The 22,887-nt window shown below is 32.2% G+C and overlaps 1 protein-coding gene across 2 annotated transcripts in view; it reads left to right on the top strand.

Moving 5' to 3' along the window:
• The window catches only part of LOC139499037 (low-density lipoprotein receptor-related protein 6-like), a 75,011-nt gene that overhangs the window by 10,344 nt on the left and 41,780 nt on the right, over nucleotides 1-22,887 (top strand). The window contains exons 4-21 of one of the 2 annotated variants that reach the window (XM_071287700.1): nucleotides 1,073-1,220; nucleotides 1,868-1,981; nucleotides 2,489-2,752; nucleotides 4,124-4,286; nucleotides 5,665-5,799; nucleotides 6,350-6,461; nucleotides 7,058-7,214; nucleotides 7,938-8,057; nucleotides 8,815-9,039; nucleotides 9,373-9,532; nucleotides 10,878-11,014; nucleotides 12,975-13,134; nucleotides 13,589-13,698; nucleotides 14,288-14,416; nucleotides 15,150-15,326; nucleotides 15,763-15,936; nucleotides 17,748-17,865; nucleotides 18,738-19,417. In XM_071287700.1, coding sequence (XP_071143801.1) covers nucleotides 1,073-1,220; nucleotides 1,868-1,981; nucleotides 2,489-2,752; nucleotides 4,124-4,286; nucleotides 5,665-5,799; nucleotides 6,350-6,461; nucleotides 7,058-7,214; nucleotides 7,938-8,057; nucleotides 8,815-9,039; nucleotides 9,373-9,532; nucleotides 10,878-11,014; nucleotides 12,975-13,134; nucleotides 13,589-13,698; nucleotides 14,288-14,416; nucleotides 15,150-15,326; nucleotides 15,763-15,936; nucleotides 17,748-17,865; nucleotides 18,738-19,194 — 3,060 coding nt within the window. In that variant the 3' untranslated portion in view covers nucleotides 19,195-19,417. Of the gene's footprint in view, nucleotides 1-1,072; nucleotides 1,221-1,867; nucleotides 1,982-2,488; nucleotides 2,753-4,123; nucleotides 4,287-5,664; nucleotides 5,800-6,349; nucleotides 6,462-7,057; nucleotides 7,215-7,937; nucleotides 8,058-8,814; nucleotides 9,040-9,372; nucleotides 9,533-10,877; nucleotides 11,015-12,974; nucleotides 13,135-13,588; nucleotides 13,699-14,287; nucleotides 14,417-15,149; nucleotides 15,327-15,762; nucleotides 15,937-17,747; nucleotides 17,866-18,737; nucleotides 19,418-22,887 lie in introns of those variants that run through there. The other variant, XM_071287701.1, reaches the window with a different exon arrangement.

Genomic DNA, 22,887 nt, shown 5'->3' on the forward strand with positions numbered 1-22,887 from the left:
TATGTTTTTTTTTAATGATGAAGTTTTTGTACAGATGAATAAATCAAGTAGTGAAGATAAAACGATACGTGAAGACCGTATGTGATTGAAAGTTCATAAAAGATTGATTATCGTCCAGTATAAAATACATTCAAACCCGTCTGCAAAAGTCATCAGTAGAACAAGAGAAATCAAACAGACTTTGTTAACAAGGTTACCTTTGGAATTGAGGTTCAAAATGTATCGGTAATAAGACAGGAGTTGCAAAGAGTTGACATTTAGATATATTAACTCCAAGTGTATGCGATTTTTAAAGTGGTTTGACTGTAATTGATTAATGTGTCAAGTTCTTTTAAATCAAGATTTAATGAAGTGCAAGCAAAAGAGATAACTCATACATTTTCAAACAAATTAAAAGAAAAAAGACAAACGATTGACTTATAATGGTTTATCATATACTTAGTACAAAATACAGTAATTTTGTATATCTAATAAAGGTATCACCTACCCTGTACATGCTGTATCGCATACCCCGTATCGCATACCCCGTATCGCATAGCTAAACCCGTATCGCATACCCCGTATCGCATACCCCGTATCGCATAGCTAAACCCGTATCGCATACCCCGTATCGCATACCCAGTATCGCATACCTGGCATGACGTCATAATAAGAATGACGTCAACGTTTGATTTCTATTAGAAAAAAAAATGTCCTATCAATTCAACTAAAATAGATTTTGGTTCCAATTATTATCACCCAGTAACTTGACGAGCGATTTTTATATAAAAAAGTACATGCTGTGTCACTATTTTTATATAAAAAAAGTACATGCTGTGTCACTACTCGACCAATATCAGCCCTTGGGACCTTCGGCCCTATGGACTGATATTGGTTTCTCGTGGTGATACAGCAAGCGATACGGATTTTGCCATGTATTAGTCTATATGTATGGCATGGCTGTGAAAGAATATATTCATTATGAATCAACGCCCATACAGATAGGTTTATGTGCTGCATATTTGAAATGTAAAGTTCGAGGTGTTAAAAGTTACCATTAACAATTTTCTGACTTTTTTCTTCTTTTTTTCAGAATTTCGTGTTTGTATCGGAAACAAGTAAAAACGAAATTTTAGTGTTTTCTGATACTGATGGCAGACAAGTTAGTGACCCATATGGACCTGGTGTGAAAGTGTTATCTATAGGATACTATACAAATGAAAACCAGGTTGTCAACAATGGTTCGTACGATTTGCTGTAAATTCAGTTTCATGAAAACCATATATTTTTTTCTCCAAGACTAGAAATCAATATATAAGGGATATTTTTATAAAAATTGTTGTTCATCAAGTATATATTTTGACATGAAATTATTTATGAACGAAGTTATATTAGAGAACACTACATATTTTAGGATAAGCCTAGTATCCTTCGATGAGTAATTTTCTTTTAAATTTCAACGTTTTCCGTATAAAATTGCTTTTCGACTAAGCACACATTTAAAAAAAAAAGTAAATTAGTCAATATAGATACAAGAATCCCATACCATGTTGTAAATTTTGGTTCGTTTGGTCTCTTGTTAAATGTTGTCTCATTGGAAATAATACCACATCTTCCTCTTATACTCACATGATACCATCGCAATCTTAAACTATTTCAAACGTTCATTCAACGATTTTTATTTTGAGATTTGCAGTATAAACATGTACTTCAAATATTTATTCTAAATCGACCGCTTATACACGAGCAGAGATGGGTCTGATTACTTTCAATGTGATTGATTACATTACAATTACTGTGTCATTTGATCGATTAAATTAAATTATTGATTACATGATTTCTCTTACATTGGCAAAAAGTAACTCTTCTTAACCTTATATTTCGAAAGCTGCTTGTGCAACCAAAGGTTGTGAACATATCTGCATCATCGGATCTGACTCCGCAGCAACCTGCACTTGTCAAGATGGCTACACACTTCAAACTAACGGATTACAATGTGCAGGTTAGAAATTATAATCTGCTTAAACTAATAGATTTGATCAGAAAGAACAAATGAATATTAGTAAGAAACATTTTAAGGTAAAGTCTTTTTTTTTCTAGTCTTAACAAAATCTAACATAACTGATTTTAGAGTTACAACTAATACATGCGGAACATTAGTATGGGCTCTTAAAAACAAAATGTACTATTTCTAAGACGTTAAGAATATACTTGTTTGATTGACAAATATATAGTTTGAAGCACCCAGATCATCTCTGTTCTCCTTTGTAATTACAGAGTATGCTATGACTATTTTTTACTTCGTGATTTAGTGCCAAACATTTACATGTATACTGTTTTCCAGAGCTGGTCGCGCTCTTTAAATATCTTATTGTAGATGTGTTTGTAGCTAATGTTATATTTAACGCAGTTTCGACATTGCCATCAATTTGAAACGTGAACAGTGCTCTTAACTAAAATCAAAACAACTTTCTTTGTCTTGTACAACTGTTTTACATGATTGTTTTAGCTGAAACGCAAGTATTGGAGAGAAGTATTGTGTTTGTAAACAAATCTAAAATATGTGCTCTTCCTATTACGTACATTAACATATACCAGCATTTGAAGATACTACCAGATTGTGATGTAGGTGGTGTCTCATCAGGAGCGATCACTCATATAGCGATTAACGTTGCGGAAGATGCAATTTACTTTACAGTGGACACAATAATATATCGTCAACAGTTTTATCAAACTGCATCATCCATATACACAGCTTCAAGTCAAATAACAGGTATACATTTGAAGTTCATAAAATATAACAATTTTTCAATAACATATGTTCATGCGTGTAAGATATTGTAAATTATGTTTACATATGTCAATAACAAACATGAACACGAGCGTCACTATTGCGATTTTTTGTAGACGACACACACGTCTTACACAAAGAACAATATTCATTCCTTATGTCTATGATTATCTTATGTACATATACTTGACAACTGAAACAGCTGTTGAAATCTTTTTGTTGAAATTATCATCGGCTGTTATATATGAAGTGATAGAAAAACAACAATAACAAAGATTTGGGATTTTGTGTATATTTTTGTGTGCATCAGTTGATTGTGTGTCATTGGTGGGTGCCACATATCCATTGTTTTTCTAAAACGGGAATACTGTTTTTAAACCATGGCCCTAATGATAAGTACACAAGGAAAATAGTTGGTAACGAGAAGTGTATACTGAACATGCTGAAGGAGATATTCTTGACTTGTAGAATAAATGGCGTCAGAATATTTTGCATTCATGCTGTAAAAAATGATACCAAAATCATGCGTGCGTCACAGACAATTAAGTAAACCACGTGAAAGTGACCGAGAAAGAAAAAAAAAAGGTTAAGATAAAATCGACTTCACCGACTAAGGTAGTGTCAGGAGTAGTTGGGGATTGTTTGGGGTTGAAATTTTAATCTAAGCGTTAGTTCAGTTAAAATATTTAAGAATGAGAAAATACATTCATAAAATATTTTTCAAACGATTTTAGTTATGAAGGACAGCTTACTGGTGAAGAATTCCAATATCAACTTATTTTTGTGGTTTTCGATATTATCATGTACAGAGTGTGCTAGTGACCTAATACGGTTTATATGGAATTTACTGACCCCATATATACCGCATTACGTCACTAGCACAATATGTAACGAATTTATCTTACCGACTATCTTAACGTGTAAAATTTAGACTTGTGATCTATCAAAATGAGCAAGCCTGTCTTCAATACTGTTAGCATTAAGAAACTGCTTTCATTGATCATGCAAGAACAATAGCCAACGGTAACAACTTGGCAGTAGGTTTAAATGTGTTTAATGAATTTATTTCAATCTTAATCATCAATTTCTTCGTCTGTTGAGAACTCTATGATTTTTTCCCAGTTCAGTGTTGTTTTTTATAAAGGGACGCAACTCCACTACTAACCGTGTATGAAATAAGCTCCGCCTCCCTACTAACCTAATATCAAATATACACGGTCTTCACACGGACGCTTTTAACCAATCACATTCCTAGAAATGTATAGGAGGTAAGATAAATATAAATATCTCCACAATGCTAACATTTAAATTTGAATATTGTATAAAGAAAATTATGTTCTTATTTATCTAAAGGTCTTACCTTTGATTGGACGACCAATATCTTTTACTGGACAATATCAGAGTCTAATATGATTTATAAAGGATCTATTTCCGGAACCACTCAGACAATTTTAAATCCAGAAGCGGTGATATCTCTAAAAAAACCAACATATATAACGATTAGTCCTTTGGAAAGGTAAGGACTTGTTTAACATATCAAGACTTGGTCCATATAAGGATGAACAACTATAGAGTTTCTATAGAGACTATATAAGTTCGCGAAATATTGTCTCTTGTGCATCCGCAAATAAAGCATTATTTGTAAAAACCAGGTAAAATTATGATAATATGTTATGAATAACGACACGATATCAACACGAATCACTTCAATTTAGAAAGAAAGGGACCAGGTGTGTTACAGTTTCTCATTCTGTTTTGAATACATCCACTTATGCAAACAAACAGTCAGTTGAACTTTATAATCGTTTGAAATACTTTAAATGACTTTTCTAGTTTCAATCAACAATATGTCGCTATAGAGTTCAAATACTTCGTAATTGTGACTCATCACTTGTTGAAATTTGGTTTTACACTTTTAGAGCAGGTTTTGTTTTGAGAAAAAACATCAAAATGTAAAACAAACCTTCAGTTCTCGTAGGAGAACAATGCATCGCTAATCTTTAGTTTTTTTAATATATGAGATATACATGCACTCATTAAGATAGGTAACTAAAAAGCAGGATATCAATATAGATATATAAATTTGACATTAACGAGGTTGTAATATACTTCGGTCTTTGAAATGACCTCAAACGAATTCTGCGTAAAAGAGAGACGAAAGGTAAGAGAGGGACATTCAAACTCACAAATCTAAAATAAACTGACAACGCCATGCCAAAAAAATGAAAAATACAAACAGACAAACAGTAGTACTAGTACACATGACACAACATAGTGACTTGCATATCACATGTATCAATAAGAACAAAGTAGTAACGCATACTGTCTGTTAAAACAAAAAAACCCTCAATCAAAGTTTGAAGTGGGTAAGATATAATTCTTAAACTAGTAGTCAACAAAAGACCACTAAGTGGTGTAATGATCATAATATTTGGAAGTCAACACTGATACCAAGTAGGAGATCGAGATATAAATCAAGACTTCAACGACAATTCGTATATGTATACCGTTGTTTATTGTTAAGTAACCAGCTTTTCAATGACAAAGTGGTTCCAAAGATTGCTAAATTAGAAATTCAAGTATAGAACTAATATAATTTGTTTTTTTCACACATTGTTGTCAATCATTTGATAAAAGTGAGAGTTTTATGTAGCTATAAAATATGATTTAATTGGAAATTGTGTTCTTGCAAGGAAATGTATGTACTACATGTAAATGCCATGTCAGGAATATTAAAGTTGTTTTCAATTAATTTGTTGTGTTTATCAGTTCTTTATTGATAATGAACTTTCCTTTTTAAATTTTCCATGAAGTCTGGTAAATATTATACTTTTTATGCATTACCTTTAGTATTTAGATTTGTTTCATGCTTTCATAAAGTCTATATTTTGCAGTGTCATATTTGCCGTCACTGGGGAAAATAGCAAGCAGATAGAGATTGTTAATCTAAGTAATTCATCATCCAACAGTCTTCAGAATACTGCATTGACGAATCCAAAATGGTTGATATATAACAGACAAAAAGACAGGTAAACATTTAATAAAACATAAGCGACAAATTAGTAAATTTATTTGAAATAATTATGATAACTGTATGAAGCGTTTATATGACATATGTAATTCTAACTAATATAATTGTAATTAAAAAAAAAAAAAGCAAGATTTCATTTTTGGTTTTACCATGAATGACTTGAAATCAAATCATTGTTTCTCCCTTGCTCCTTCTTCCATTAACATTTCACTGTGTTGGATTTAACAACTTTTAATCGCCATTGTATTTTTTTTTTCAAATTCATGCATTAATTTTTCAAATATAAAATTGAAAAAGATAGCTGACATTTTCAAACTACTTGTAGGAAATACGAAATTTGAAATATTTTATTAATGAAATCTCAATTATGAACGAAGTATCAAAGTTAAATGTGTCCCAAGGGGAGTAACATTAGTGTAAAAATATAACCTAAAAATATATGTCATTAAGATCACTTGTATCCAATTGTCTATAAATGTACTCGGAATCATTTTTTAAACATTAGAAATGCTGAAAATGAAACTCTTCCACTTTTTATTATATTTCAGGCTATATTGGACAGATGTAAGAAAAATTGGTTCAATTTCGTCTTCTGGGACTGGCTTAAAATTTATCACCATTGATGGTATTGAAAATCTACATGGTATTGGTGTATATAAAGTAAATATATAATTTTAATTTGATTAATTCATTGGTATGATGTGCATTTACTCATACAAAACGCATATGAATTTTATTTAATATTTGCAATTGATTAAATGTTAAGGAATCATACTAATTATCACACAACGAGTAGAATATAATTGCATTAATATTAAAGAGGAGATTATTGTTCTGACGATAACAACATTAAGTAAAATTTCAGGAGTAAACATATAAGGGTCGAATGAGTTTAGAAAAAGCGTTATGCTTTTTCACCTGATTTCAAAAACTTTGCGGATTTATATCATGGTTGCTAAAACGCGGTTATTTCTCTTTTTGATAGGAACTTGTTGATACCGTTGAGTCCAGTGTGTTTTAAAGGTGAAACTTAATCAGATGAAGACAAAAAAGAACAGTTTATGTTACAATTTTGAAACATATTAGCATGAAACTCAGCAGTTATAAAGGAATTGAAACCAAAGGAGTTACTTATCTGAATAACTATAAGGGTTTTATATAAAAAAAAATCTTTGGCGTGTGTACATCCAAACTACTATTATTTCTTCATGAAATTTCCACAAAGAATTTAAAAAGGTTTTTATTTAATTTGACAGGATTATCTTCTTTGGCTACAATCGAGCGGAAGTAGTACCAAAATGCACGTTGATGAACTGAATTCAGATGATCTAACATACAGTTTTGTAATGGATAATTTATCATCTCCATCCATGTTTGTGTTCTATGATAAAAATATTCAACCACACGGAAATGGTAATCAATAGTTATAACCGTAGGTGTTTGTGTATGAATACATGAACAAATATCATTGAATTTTGTTTTACGTATTACAATTCATATTGTCAAACAATTGGGCCTAGGGTAGATCATAGGTATAAGTTTACCGAGATAGAATTTTCTTATATTTTGCTAAAATTAAGATTGTTTTATGCTCTTTTCAAAAATATAATAAAAATAATGGGTCAACGTGCTAATTTCCGAGCTATGAGTCGTTGAAAATTACCTAAATTTGCTACGAATAATCATGAAAAAAAAACCACATGCTTGTTCATAAAAAGTAAAATCACATAAAAAAAATGAACTCCGAGAAATATTCAAAACGGAAAGTCCCTAATCAAATGGCAAAATCAAAGGATAAAACACATCAAACGAATGGACAACCACTCATATTCCTAGCTTGGTACATGCATTTTCCAATGTAGAAAATGGTGGATTGAACCTGGTTTTATAGCGCTGAACCTCTCACTGTTACGACAGTCTCATCAATTTCCATTATATTGACAAAAATGTCAGAAATAGGAGTACACGAACCCCAAAACGAAATCTATGAGATAGAATTATGAAATAAATTGTGAGAAGATAGGTTTTATTAATAACTATTTTTTAATGAAAATAAATATCAATACAGCAATTATGACATTTTTCTTACATGCTTTATTTTCCCCATTTTTCTTGTTTATTCTTTTTTTTTCTCAGTTCCATGTGTTAAAGATAACGGTGGTTGTCAACAAATCTGTGTTGTACATGGTTATTTTGAAAAATGTGATTGCCATTTAGGATACCAATTGCAAGCAGATGAAAAATCATGCATTTCAGGTAAAATGTATAAATATTTCTTTATGTCTTATTTGGTATCGTCAAATTGTTTTTTAGTTTATTAGGATTTTCGACATTGTTTTAAATCAATGGAATGTATATTATAAATAGAATTAAGAGATTTGAACATTAGTAAACTAATACTGCATTTTATCAATTGCTTAATAATGAAAGCAATATTAAAAAATGTACACATGAATCTGAAGACCGTTAGGTATATTCTAAAATAATAATTATTGATGAGACATTGGATGAAAATAAGATAGAAATGACAACCATAAGTACTCGATAAACATAATGGTTTTAAGGGAATACTTTTAGATAAACATGTGTTAGTACTATTCAAATCAGTACATGATTTGCAGTACAAACAATATATGCATATGCAGGTGTATCACTTAATTAAAACATGTAAGAGAGACATTGTGAAATGACTTTACAATATCCCAAAACTCATGTTTCGTACACTGATTTCATAGATGGTTTCGCGTAGGAATCCTGATATTTTATGATACTCAAAGTACAATATTCAAATTTGAAGTAATAATATTTTGTACCATTGTATAACATTCGTTTGATATTTATGAACTTTTGAATTTTTAATTTGATAAAGGATATTGTCTAATTTGAATTTTGTCATTAGATTTTGTTAGATATTACATTTTTGAGGTTGGACACTACTGTGCATACAGCTCTTCTCCATTTAACGAGCGTCAATTGTACTGTGATCAAAAGCAATATTATTTGTTCATTGTAGAAACCCTTGATACGACCTCCTTTCTGACTATCGACAAACTGAGTAATAGACTGTATAAGGTATACAACTCAACGGAGATATATTCGGTTGATACTGGTGTTATAAGTCCTACAGATGTGACGGTAAATTACAAAACAGATTCCATTATTTGGATTGAATCATCATCTGGGAATTCTATCAAATCAATTAAGATGGACGGTACTTCCGAAACAACAATAACTTCAGGTATAAACTTAGATACCGGCCGATTTGCTGTTTTTATATTCCTGACGCATCCAGTCTCGCTCCATTTGGATTACATGCGATTTATTGGGTTTTAGCTTTGAAAACGTTGAAGATATGTCTGCCAGTTGAAGTACATTATTTTTGATACGTACCTTTCAGTTTATTTTGACTATGCAAAATATATGGTTTTATATGATTGTTTTACAGCTTCAACTTTGCTATAAGCCCTCGTATATGCACATACATACATGCAATCTTTAATATGCAATCATTATCTAGCTATCTCTCTATTCGGGCTAATTTGCTATTAACGGAAATGTTGTTGTTTTTCAGAATCTTCTGCAATTACAAGTGTTGATGTGGATGCATCAACAAGCAATATTTACTATACAACACCTGATTCCATTAAAGTTTTTTCGCTGAAGGACTCCACAAAAAGAAAGTTACGTAACAGCACACAACCAAGCAATATAGCGCTATATCCAGCAAAGGGGTATAATTATTCCTTTCTTTATTATTTTGTATTTACCTATATAGAGTTATTTTTGTAATGTATAACAAAACTTGGGAGGAAAGAATTGACCACCGCAATACTAGCCTTCTTTTAAGGATTGTGGTCTATCTGTTTTGCTTTTCATCTTGTTCGACCCTCTTTGCAAGCCAACAAAACTCAAATGTTTTATTTCAACATTTCTATAGTCTGGCTCAGGGGGTCCTGTCTGCCTTAAAAACGTTATATTTTTTTTACCGCTATGATTTAAATCATTTGACCAAGAAATTACATTCGATAACTGTCCATCCATTCAATTTAACATTATTTATTAACTAACCGCTCCATTGATCATCATGTACCGCCCACATTCCGATCCTTACGGAGGTTTAACATTGTTATGCCGTCCATTTTCCGTCTCCTGGAAACAACAGGGAGTCGTTATTGTGATTTTCACTTCGACAGTTTCTGTTATTTCCGTAACATTCCGTAAACCAATCAAGGAAACCGTTAACTTCCATCTTCTTCGCGCGGTTAATGTAGCAGACACGCCCATCCATAAAAAAATCAGAAACAGTAATTGAGATTGAATATGCATGTTCACATAAAGTTGTCATTCTCTCTCTTGCTTTCTCTTTGATTTTTGTGCAGACAAAAAAACTCGTGAAATTAATGTTAGTAGTCAGATATTAACTCACTCTTATGTAACTTTTAGCATTTATATCTTATAGCATGTGGGGTATATTTCAATAGTTTTCTTATCACTTTTGCGGATGATCTTGATGATGCTACCTCTTAATTTTATTTTTCAATTATATATAATTGTAGAATTCGTTCTGTTTATACACACTTTTAAAACTCTTTATACAGTCCCAAATAATTATCAAAACCCTATTTTTTCGAAGTAAAGTGCATATTTTCTGCAGGAATACTACATTCAAGACCTTATATGCCTTTAGTGATGTCTTTGACTTTTTAAACATAAAGTTTACATAGTTGACATTATAAACACATTGTTATTCTATTTTCAAACTATATCGTTAAAGTATATGACGTCATTAAAAAAAAGTGTTATTTGTGACGTTTATGTGTAAGACGTCGAATGAAGTAACTTGCAGGTACTTGAAAAAAAAATGTTGATTTTTTGGGGGGGTTCCTGTATTGTACTTTTAAACTGCTTTGAAATGCATTTGCCAATCATTATACAGATAATTAAAAAAAATATTGATGTTCCAAGAAGCAATCTTTCAATATTCATGTAAAATTTTCATATCTTTTAGAAATACTTTATTTGTATTCTCGATATAAACAAAATAACTATGCTTTTTGATATTTTCATTAAATACAGACTGATGTTTTGGACAGAAAAAATTAAAGGCGACTCCGTTATTAAAAAAGCACCTATGGATGGATCAAGTGAAGATATATTTGTACCTTCTTCTAACCAAATGAAATATCCAACCGATATTGTTATTGACATGACAGGTAAGATTTTATCTTAATTCGTTATATTTTGATATCATGCTCTAAAATAAATGTAACGCATCTAACTAATATTTTGAAATTATGTTTTGACTAAAACATCTACCATTTTGTTGAAAAAATTCTATGCCCATTACTTTTTATAATTAAAAAAGTACGATATTAACTGTTTATTCTTTTTAAATAAACAAACCTAACTTAAACGCACACAATACTCATTCCAATATGTCAGCTTTTGTAGCTCATCTGACCCAAAAGTCCATGTTTACTTTTTCTCATCACTTGGCGTCCGTTGTCAGTCGTCGTTAACTTTTACAAAAATCTTCTCCTCTGAAACTACTAGCTATAGGTCAAATTTGACTAAACTTGACCACAATCATTTTTGGGGTATTTTGTTGAAAACGTGTGTCCGATGACCCGACCAAAAACCAATATTGCCGCCATGGCTAAAAATAGAACAAAATGGTTAAATGCAGATTATGACTTAAATCTCTGAAACCAAAGCATTTAGAGCAAATCTGACAGAAGTAAAATTGATTATCTGCCCTGAAATTTCCAGACAAATCGGTTGCTGTCATTGAATTGGTAATTTTAAGGAATTTTGCAGTTTTTTGGTTATTATCTTCAATATTAGTATAGATAGAGATAAACTATAAACAGCAATAATGTTCAGCAAAGTAAGTTCTACAAATAAGTCTACATGACTTAAATGGTCAATTGAACCCTTAAGGGGTAATATTTCTTTATAGTAAATTTGTAACACATTTTCGTCAGTTTTTGTAATCTTACAAAAATCTGCTGCTCTCAATCTACTAGAACAAATTTAACCAAACTTGGCTACTATCATCATTTGATATCTTGTTCCAAAATAATGTCCGATGATCGGCCCGGCCAACTCAAATGGCTGCCGTGGCTAAATAAACATATGGGTAAAATGTAGTTCTTTGGCTTTTATCTCTGAAACCGAAGCATTTAGAGCAAATTTGACTTGGTAATTTGAAGGAATCTTTGCAGTTTTTATGCCCCACCTACGACAGTAGAGGGGCATTATGTTTTCTGGTCTGTGCCTTCGTTTGTCCGTCCGTCCGTCCGTCCGTCTGTGCCTCCGTTCGTCCGTCCGCTTCAGGTTAAAGTTTTTGGTCAAGGTAGTTTTTGAAGAAGTTGAAGTCCAATCAACTTGACACTTAGTACACTTGTTCCCCATGATATGATCTTTCTAATTTTAATGCCAAATTATAGTTTTGACCCCAATTTCATGGTCCACTGAACATTGAAAATGATAGTGCGAAGTTCAGGTTAAAGTTTTTGGTCAAGGTAGTTTTTGATGAAGTTAAAGTTACATCAACTTGAAACTTAGAACACATGTTCCCTATGATATGATCTTTCTAATTTTAATTCCAAATTTTTGACCCCAATTTCACGGTCCACTGAACATAGAAAATGATAGTGCGAGTGGGGCATTCGTGTACTATGGACACATTCTTGTTGGTTATTATCTTGAATATAATTATAGAAAGAGATACATGAACACTGTAAACAACAGTAATGTTCAGAAAAGTAAGACCTACAATACAGGCAAATGACCATAATGATTAATTGACCACATAAGGAGTAATTGTCCTTTAAATTCAATTTTTAACTATTTTTTCGTAAATCTATGTAATCTGTTACAAAAGTCTTCTCTTCTAAACTTGGTCACAATCATTTTTAGGGTATTTAGTTTTACAAATGTGTCCTTTGACCCCGCCTGCCAACCACCATGTCAGACATTGCTGAAAATAGAACATGGGGTAAAATGCAGTGTTTTGCATATATCTCTGAAACTAAAGCAATAGTGTAACGGTTGCATTATTTCCTGCATCAATTGTAAAAAAAATATCAGGTGATCGACATATGCTCCTTGGAAAAAGTTTGTTTAAATAATAACTATTCCGTTGTTAGATCTATTTTAATATTCGTGCAGATGACAGGTTAATCTGGAGTGATGACGAGACTGATAGAATTGAAAGTGTAAATTTGATGAACACAAATGATGTCAGAATAATAATGTCCAACACAGAGGAACGTCCTGTAGCTGTTGATGTTGACCAGCAGTATATTTACTTCATTGGTCAAGGTCAAAGGTAGGTAAAGTTGGTTAAAAGTGGCATTCAACTCCTCTGTCTTTACATTAACATCTTTACATTAATATTGACAACAGCAATGATTATTAATAAACGGAAAGTAAATATGCATCTCGCCATGTTTAAAGATTATGAATGTGTATGTATCTGTATCTGTTTTTACGATAATTTATTCAATATTTGGAGGCAATGTTATATATTTATCCGGCGTATCTTAAAGAATAAAAGAGAATGAATGAATGAATGAATGGAATGAATGAATGAATGAATGGAATGAATGAATGAATGAATGAATGAATGAATGAATGAATGAATTAACTCTTTATATACACATGTACCAGTATGAACATGATGAAGTTTACCTTAATTTTCCAACAATTGTATTATACAACAGGATATCCAGATGCCTTGTATCATTCGTTTTGAATGTTTTGAATACTTTATATTTTCTAAGGTCTGTAACCAGAATAAACAAAGATGGAACTAATTCTCAGGTGTTATTTCATTCTATTTTGTTTGGACGATTAGTCACACTACATAAAATGACAGAAATGCGAATTTCAGGTATGACCAATCAACATTAGAGATTTCATTTAAAAAAAACATTATAAAAAAGAAATGTCACTTATCAATAGCAAAATTGCTCAAATACATCATACGAATGGAAAACAACTGACATATTCCTGACATGGTACAGATATTTCCTTATTTAGAATATTGACGGTTTGACTTAGTTTTACAGCTTGTTAAACCTCTCACGTGCTCCGTGTGAGTAAACAGATCATGCTTCTCTTATGGCACCTATACTGTCGATCATGTAAATACAGTCCCGTTGTAAACTCTAACTCGGTGGGTCACATTTGCAAAAAGGAGGACGAAATAGTGGCTACGATAATTGGAGTAAATCCGTCGTCATCTTTGATATTCAAACATATATTCCATAACGGATAACCACTTGCGGTGACATCAATAAAAAAAATAGAAGGGATGATTTCAACTTTACCACTGGGATTCTTGAAATAATACCTTCTTTAGATGGATCAACCCTCTATCCAGGAAATCATAATAAGTTTGTTAGCTCTGTAATATCGTATTTTAAGCTTCTAAAATAAAACAATGCAAACCTTACTTCATTTTTTCCTTATTGTTGTAGAACATGCATTATGTAAGACGAACAACGGTCAATGCAGTCAGTTTTGTTTACCAAGTGGACAACACACGAGAACATGCCAATGTCGGGAAGGTGTTACTATATCATCGGACGGAAAAATATGTATTGGTGGTGAGATTGCTTTTAATATTTTTATTTTTCATAAATTTAACCAACGCAATGACGTCCGTAAAATTAAAAGAGAGGATTTCGACTTTACCACTGGCTTTCTTGAGTAAAAATCTTCAATATTATCAGCAAACCTCTATCAAAAAAATCATGATCAGATATTTTAGCTCTTAAATAAAAAGTTTCCGTCCGTTTGTCCCGCTTCACGTCCAGTTTCAAAATGTACTTAAATGTCACAGAAATTTGCAGCTGTTATGACTATGGAAGGTAATGGAATCAAATGAAAAAAACTTTGATTCATTTTATAAAATATTCATTATTTATATATTTGTATTAACTAAACCTAAGGCTACAGCATTATCTGAAGTGTTGTCGAATTTTAAAATAAACGGCTCTCACTTCTAATTTTTGTTGTTTTAGAATTTAACGTGTTCTTATTCATAACTGTACAAAAGAGAGGAAAAATACCAAAGAGATATTCCGACTCATTGGTCGAAAACGAACTGACAAGACCATAAAGGAAAAATGGTCAAAAACAAACGAAGCTGTACAAAACATTACCTAAAAAACTAAAGACCGAGAAACAGGAACCTTATCAACAACCTGGAAAATTTCAGTTGCTGCGAAAGGTTAAACAGATCCTGTTCAATATTTTACGAAATTTTGTCCTGAGCAAACTTGATGAGGGATATTTCAAATATTAGTACATCGCTCACAGAAATCGCTTCTTTTGCAGATATACAATGTCCAGATATTTATGATGATGTTGACATTGATAATCAGTGCACACGGTACACTGATGTTTCTTGTGCCTACGAGTGCAAGTCTGGATTTATGAAGAACCCTAATGTAACAGCGATTAAGTGTTTACCTCATGGCTCGTGGGAGATGGAAAGTGACTCTCTGTGTACCCGTAAGTTCTTTCGTGTAGAATCAACATTATTTTAAAGGAGACAAAAAACTTACTTTTATTGCTTCATGCTAAAATGAACAACTTAGTTATTTCCGTTTTTTATTTCTTGCTATCTTGATGATTTGTAGTAACTTTTGTTATAAAATTCAATTTAAATAGACCATCATTGTTCAGGTTGCCATTGCTAATGCTTGTGATAGTTAACGTCACAGGTTCAATTATCAGGGAATCAATAATAAAGGAAAAACGCATTCAATTTGAAGGTAAATCCGGAAAGCGCTTCAAACGCACGGGTTTTATTTGGTGTTATTATCATTTACTCAGTTGTTTTTTGTTGTTATGGTGTTTATTGGTGCTGGAAACTTTCATTATTTTCACATATCTGGTCTTATGAACCGTAGAAAATTTAAAGTGTAGCAAAATATATTTTTTATAGGAACTATCTGCCCGACTTCAATAACCAACGGTAACCTATCAAGCACATGTAACCGGTTTACTGGAACCAAATGTAGTTTTACCTGTGGTGAGGGTTATGACAAAGAAGTAACAACATTGGAATGTCTTGCAAATGGCCAGTGGAGTGATGATACAACATCGGTATGCAAGTTAGGTAATGCAGTATTTCAGCAATATAGTTTATTAATAGATATAAGGTTTTTATAATATTTGTATTGTAACAATTTAAACAAAGGGTGCCTTCAGTCAGTAGAAAATGTTACAAAAACGCATCTACATAAACCGTTCATGAGAAGTGAAATAACAAAAATACCGAACTCCGAGGAGATTACAAAATTGAAAGACTAGAAAAAAGCTCAAACACATCAAACAATGAATAACAGCTGTCATATTCTTGACTTAATACAGGAAGACAGCATGCAACATAAAAAATTCAATTGGAAGAATATTGTCACAGACAATTCATTATAACTCTAACTTTAAGGTTAATTAAGAACAAACAATCAGACTTTTACCATATAGAAACTATTAAATATCATCTTTGAATCACACAGGGAATTTGTTTTGTTCAATGGACAGAGAACGGGATGAAAAGGCCTCACATTTAAATTTGTCAGACAGTTAATATTTTACAATTTTTTATACCAATATAATGAAAATCTGATGATAGATGCATTGGATTGTATTTGAGAGTTCTTCATGTTAAAACGCTATTTTTTTCTCGGTTTCGTCATCAACAGAAAGATAACTTGAAGAATCGGGTCAAAGGAGTAGGTTCATTAAGATCCCTTTTTGGCCCCAAAATATAGCAGTTTTACAAAACTGTGAAAATGTAATGTTTTAGCTGTTTGTTGGAAAGTCGAATGCTTCTGCTACACAAATATGGGCTGTTTTTGTCAATACATTGCACATATATCGAGTACTAACATCATTAAGTCATGCTAAATTACTGAAATCTTAACAATTTTACCATTTTACTTAAATTTTAGACGGTTTCCGTCGTAAATGAAAGTGGCCGCATTCGTGTTCATTCATAATATTGAAATGTAAGTTGTATTTGATAATAATACATAACATATATAAAGATTGAGGATGAACACGGATGCGGCCACTTTCATTTTTGACAAAAACCATCTGAAAAGTGACGATTTTATGCATATTTGATAGATTTTTCATATTTAAGCTTGAATCTGAGCGTTTTTAATGACATAATCAGTTAAGATCTTTTACATTTACTTATTGAATCAACTAAAATAGACACTAATGTGTTTAAAAAGTGTCTAAAATCTTTCGTCAGCTGAACTTGAAATTTGAGGCCAAAATCGGCCCTTACCGGACCTACTCCTTTAAAGACTCCAGTTTAAAACCTAATTCGCGTCACAAGTAAAATTACAAAACATACCAAACTCCGAGGAAAATTCAAAACGGAAAGTCCGTAATGAATTTAAAAAATCAAATGCGCAAACATATCAATTGAATGTATAACAGTCATATTCTTAATTTGGTACATGCATTTTTACTAATGTACAAAATAGTAAGATTAAACCGGGTTTTATAACTACCTCTCACTTGTATGACAGTCGCATTTATTGACACCGATATGTGAACAAAACAAACAGACACAATAGGTAAAAATGAAAAATAGGGGTACAGCTGTCAACATTGAGTCATAATTATTACTATAAATGAAGCAAATATGTAACAAAAAAACCGCCAATTTATATAGGGCACGTCCGCATATTTATGGACAAAGAGCCGTGTGTATGCATCAAATAGTGTTATAAAAGGTGAAAGAGTTTCATATGTGCGTTGACTTGTATCGCCTTTAGATATTCCTGATACCGTGTAGTTTTGAAAAGGTTTATCCAATTTGATTATACAAGCACAGTTTTAAACGCTGTAATTTCTTGTAATATAATTTTTTCATATGCAAATACTTTCTTTAACAATAAAATTGGGTTGTAGGTAATACTGAGACAAGTGATGAAGGGCTCAGTACCGGGGCAATTATTGGTTTAGCTTGTGGTGGTATTGTACTCGTAGTAATTGCTGTAGCAGCAATTGTCACATGCCAGTTACAAAGGTAATATATTAGTAATAAAACAATTTTACTTATTTTCAAACTGTTCAGTTCTACCTTATAGATCTTAATCATGGGGATTGTGTGTACTTTTCTGTAGCACTTTTTTTAATATTTTCATTGAATTTGGTTCTGAAAAAGTGATAGCCAGTTTCTGTAAAAACACATTTATCCAAGCGATTCAAAGCTTTTATATTGTTAAGAAACTTGGCGATTGTGTTTGAATAGAGAGAAAACTACCAGGAGGTCGCTTTTCAAAATCCATTTCAAGGTGCAGATATTTCAGTAAAAAAACTGGTAATAGAAAATTTCATATGAATATTCTTTTACAATGTATTTAATAAATGTTAATATAGCAAGTCGCTGATGCAAGCATTAAACATTCTTGTCACCTAAATTGAATGTGTACTAGTATGTATTTGTTTAGGGGCCAGCTGAAGGACGTCTCCGGGTGCGGGAATTTCTCGCTACATTGAAGACCTGTTGGTGACCTTCTGTTGTTGTTTTTTATTTGGTCGGGTTGTTGTCTCTTTGACACATTCCTCATTTCCATTCTCAAGTTTATCTGATGTTCACTTGAACTCATTGGAAATCACTTGAAATCTTATCTTGTTAAACAAACTGGTTGATGGCAACGAACACGGAAGGACGAATCACTTCAGCCACGTCAATAGGAACAAACAATAGACAAATTCGTTGAGTCCTAGCAAAGGATAATATACGGTAACGAAAGTCGATCTTTCTGATCACGTGAGCAATCACGGTGAGCTGAAACTCGTTCAGTTGCATCTTGGGAAAAATTTCTAGGAATAACATGTCGATATCTGTGACAATTATTTGTGATAGGCTATGAATGAAGTATCTTATATTTTTAGAATGAGAAAGGATAGTCAGAAAATGAAAGAAGAACTACAAGTAGCATACCAGAGGGACTATAATAGCTCTACTAGTGGGTATTCTTATACCACAGAAACTACTACAGCTGCAGACGTAGAAGTATACGATGAAATTGTTGAAGATAAAATGTTTACCGAGAAAATGCAAACTGCAAAAGCATTAAGTGAATCAAGTTCCTCTCATAGATACAGTAAATGGCCAGAGTCAGACCTTCCACCTCCGGATTACTTAGATGTTGTAGACGTTAATCATGTTAATGGTAGATATAGCCCATTTCCAGAACGGAAGTCAACATACAATAGCCAATCACATGCACCTACTGCAGAAGGGTACCTTAGGTCCTGCAACATTGACGGCGATATTAATGGTTATATGACACCTCTGCCGGCATCAATCAAAAAGTCGACAACACCTTCTTATAACAATCACATGTAAATTTGTTAATTTTAAATTTTATAACAAACTATATCACTCATGTCAGAAAGAGGGTTGTTTCGAAACACTATTTTACGCGGGATATTCGATTATGATGACTTTATAGGCTTATTTTATAACAGGGTTTACATATCTTTTCAATATTTATTAAAATGATACTGTAAAATTCTGTCATTATGCTTGAAATTTGAACAAGAATAATTTACATGCAGTGTACAATAAAGCAGATAGTGTGGATTCATTATTATTTGTTGGATACCAGTTTTCGTGGATTTCGTGGCTACCCAGGAACATCGAATTCCAATGTACAATGAATTACAAATGTTTGTAAGTCCCGCCTAGAGTACACAATTAAATCAAGAAACTTTTAATGTGCAATTAACGCGAAGATTTTGTTAGAATATCCTTTACCGAGTTTTGATTAATTTTAAACGTTTTGAAGACTGATACATAAAAAGGATTACTGCAATTTTTCATATAAATATTGGAAGATTTGATATATTTTATCTTAAGTTCATGAGTTAGCTGCCAAGTTTATACACCAATGACCTCTAAAAAATATATATATATATATATATGTTTAATCATTATAATATTCAACCCAAACATTTATTATTGTTGTGCATCCGCCGCAGCTGAGGCCTGAGGCATTAAGTGTTACCCTTGTCCGTCTGTGCTTCCGTCCATACGTTCTTTAACTTTTTCTGTTTAACTGAAACAAATGTTATTAAACTTATACACACTGCTTATTACTACTAAACGCAGATCAAGTTTGAATATGGGTTACCGTTCTAAAGTTATAACCATGTACAACATTATATAGAAGCTGGGGAATCTTCCGTGTCCCATGGACTCACTCTCCATTTATTTTAATTTCAATCACAGCTTTTCTGGAACCTATAAATTTCATTAATAAATATACATCATAGTTTTACAAACGTAGCGAAAATAGTTCCGACCATCAGGGGCAATAAAGGAAACAGTTCTTTGGGAACAAATGAATTTCAAGTATTTAAAAATTATATGCAAGTCTATGCAAATTATTTTGTGATATAACATTTTGTTTTTATAAAATTAAAGGCGACTCAAAAAAGATCTTGTCAAATTTAATTTAAATTTGTATAGTTGATATATTCTTATCCAATAACTGTTGTAAAAAGCTTGCATAATATATATCATGTTTCCGGTTGCAAGCATGGCAACACGCATAATTTGGGAGCTCCCGAAAAGTTTTCAGTAATATTTCGCTTGTTTTGAATGTAGAAAATTGTTAGAGAATTAAATAAGGACATACTTTTACCTGAACATTAACGAAAACAGTTAAATAATGGCCAAATATTTACTTTGTGAGAGATAACGTTAGTCGCTAAAAAGATTCCGGTAACATAACAAGATCGCTACGTCGTCATAGAGGAATAAGTTAGTTACCATTGTTTAACCTCCTCAAATATACAACATGACTCTAAACACAAAATGGCTAATCGAGGAAAGTAAGAAAGCAATTGAACAATCCGATAATGATTCAAATATGAATAAAATCTTAATGATCCTTGAAAGAATAGATGTGCGGCAACAGAAATTAGAGGATAAGCTCTCTAAGATAGATGAAATGAGTGGCTCGCTTAGTAAAATGTGCAACAAAATCACCGAAATTGAAACATCGATATTAAATTTAGTCAAAAGAAATTCACTCATTGAAAAAAGTGTGGAAGACATAGGAGGGTTGCTTGACACTGTCGTTGAAAGGTGTACGAGCAATAAAAAAGAAATCGAAAATATGACGAGAATAAACACAGAAATTGAAAGGAAAATAGAAAATGACAATCTGAAAGAAAATTTTAAACAAATAGAACACAGCCTTCTAGATTTAAGGTGCAGATCAATGAAAAACAATCTAATTTTCTCAGGGCTAGGTTTTCAACAAAATGAAAACTGAAGAAAAGCTTCGACGCTTTATGCACAACGAACTCGGAATAGAATTTCATGTAGAACTTGGAAATGTCCATAGATTTGGCAAGCCAGAACTTAATGGCGCAAAGCCTTTTGTGGCAAGGTTTTTATACAGAAAAGAACTAGAAGCAGTGCTTAGAAACACAAACAAATTAAAAGGAAAGAGCTTTGGAGTTAATGAACAATTCCCAGAAGAAATTGAAACTCGGCGGAAAAATTGTACCCGGTTCTTAAAAATGCTAGACAAGTTAAATTGGTCTGATACAAACTATTTATTAATGGAAAACAATATCAAAGTACAGAAGAAGAACAGAATATAGCGTCTGAATACAGAGGGGCCCTATTGAAAAACAATCAAAAGCAAAGTGGTGCAAGTCCTCCAATACCACCTAGACCGTTTAAACGAACGCGTACACAATCGTCCGATACAAACAATGAAGAAAACAAATATGTTTAGGACATCGCCGCTACAAGAATTATGAACCTGGGGGGGGGGGGTGGGGGGGGGGGGGGGGCTAAAATTGTCTTGTATTAATGTGTGTGGCTTAAAATCTAAATTGATCATTCCCGAATTCATTGAAATTATTCGAAAATTCGATATTCTGGTATGTATTGAATCAAATAGTTATCAAAGGTACCAGGATTATAATTTAGTACGCCAGACGCGCGTTTCGTCTACATAAGACTCATCAGTGACGCTCATATCAAAATATTTATAAAGCCAAAATAAGTACAAAGTTGAAGAGCATTGAGGATCCAAAATTCCAAAAAGTTGTGCCAAATACGGCTAAGGTAATCTATGCCTGGGATAAGAAAATCCTTAGTTTTTTGAAAAATTCAAAGTTTTGTAAACAGGAAATTTATAAAAATGACCACATTATTGATATTCATGTCAACACCGAAGTGTTGACTACTGGGCTGGTGATACCCTCGGGGACGAAACGTCCACCAGCAGTGGCATCGACTATTGATGAATTTGATATGCTATCTTTGCCCGATGGATATCTTTCTTTTTCAAAATGTAGAAAAAAATTCAAGAAAAAATCTGGTGGCATCTCTGGCATTTATAGTAAATTAATAGAAAGAAATATCAAGTTTATCAAAACCGAATATTTCAAACCAATCAAACATGTCTATCGGATGTGTTTATATACCACCAGAAAATAGCAGATATGCATCAAAAGATGCTTTTGGTGAAATAGAAAGGGAGATGGTAACACTTAGGGATGATGAACAGTTGTGTTAATTAATTGGTGATTTTAATGCCAGAACTGGAACCCTTTTGGATTTTGTCGTTCCAGGTGAAAATTTGGTAGAGGTTTTAGACGAACATTTAAACGCTGAAATAATCGATCTTTTATATGATTACCAAAATTTAATTTCATTAAAGATTCCACTAAAAAGATGTTCAGAAGATAAAATGCGCCCAAACACTCAGGGTTATAAATAAGTAGAGTTTTGTAAGAGAAATAATTTATATATTACAAGGGGTAGGACTGAATCGGATAAGGGTATAGGTAAGGCTACTACGAAAGACAACAGTTTAATTGACTATTTCATTGTCTCGTCAAATCTTTTAAAGTATATTGAAGAGTATGATATTATTCCTTTTGATGCATTATTCTCAGATGTACATAACCGCATTCATGTCAAACTGACAACAGAGGTTACTACTATAGAAAAAGAAAAAAGTTCACATAAAAGAAAGTCAATAAAATGGATTGAAAAGGATCAACACAAGTT

This window comes from Mytilus edulis, chromosome 12 (genome assembly GCF_963676685.1).
Source record: "Mytilus edulis chromosome 12, xbMytEdul2.2, whole genome shotgun sequence".
NCBI lineage: Eukaryota > Metazoa > Mollusca > Bivalvia > Mytilida > Mytilidae > Mytilus > Mytilus edulis.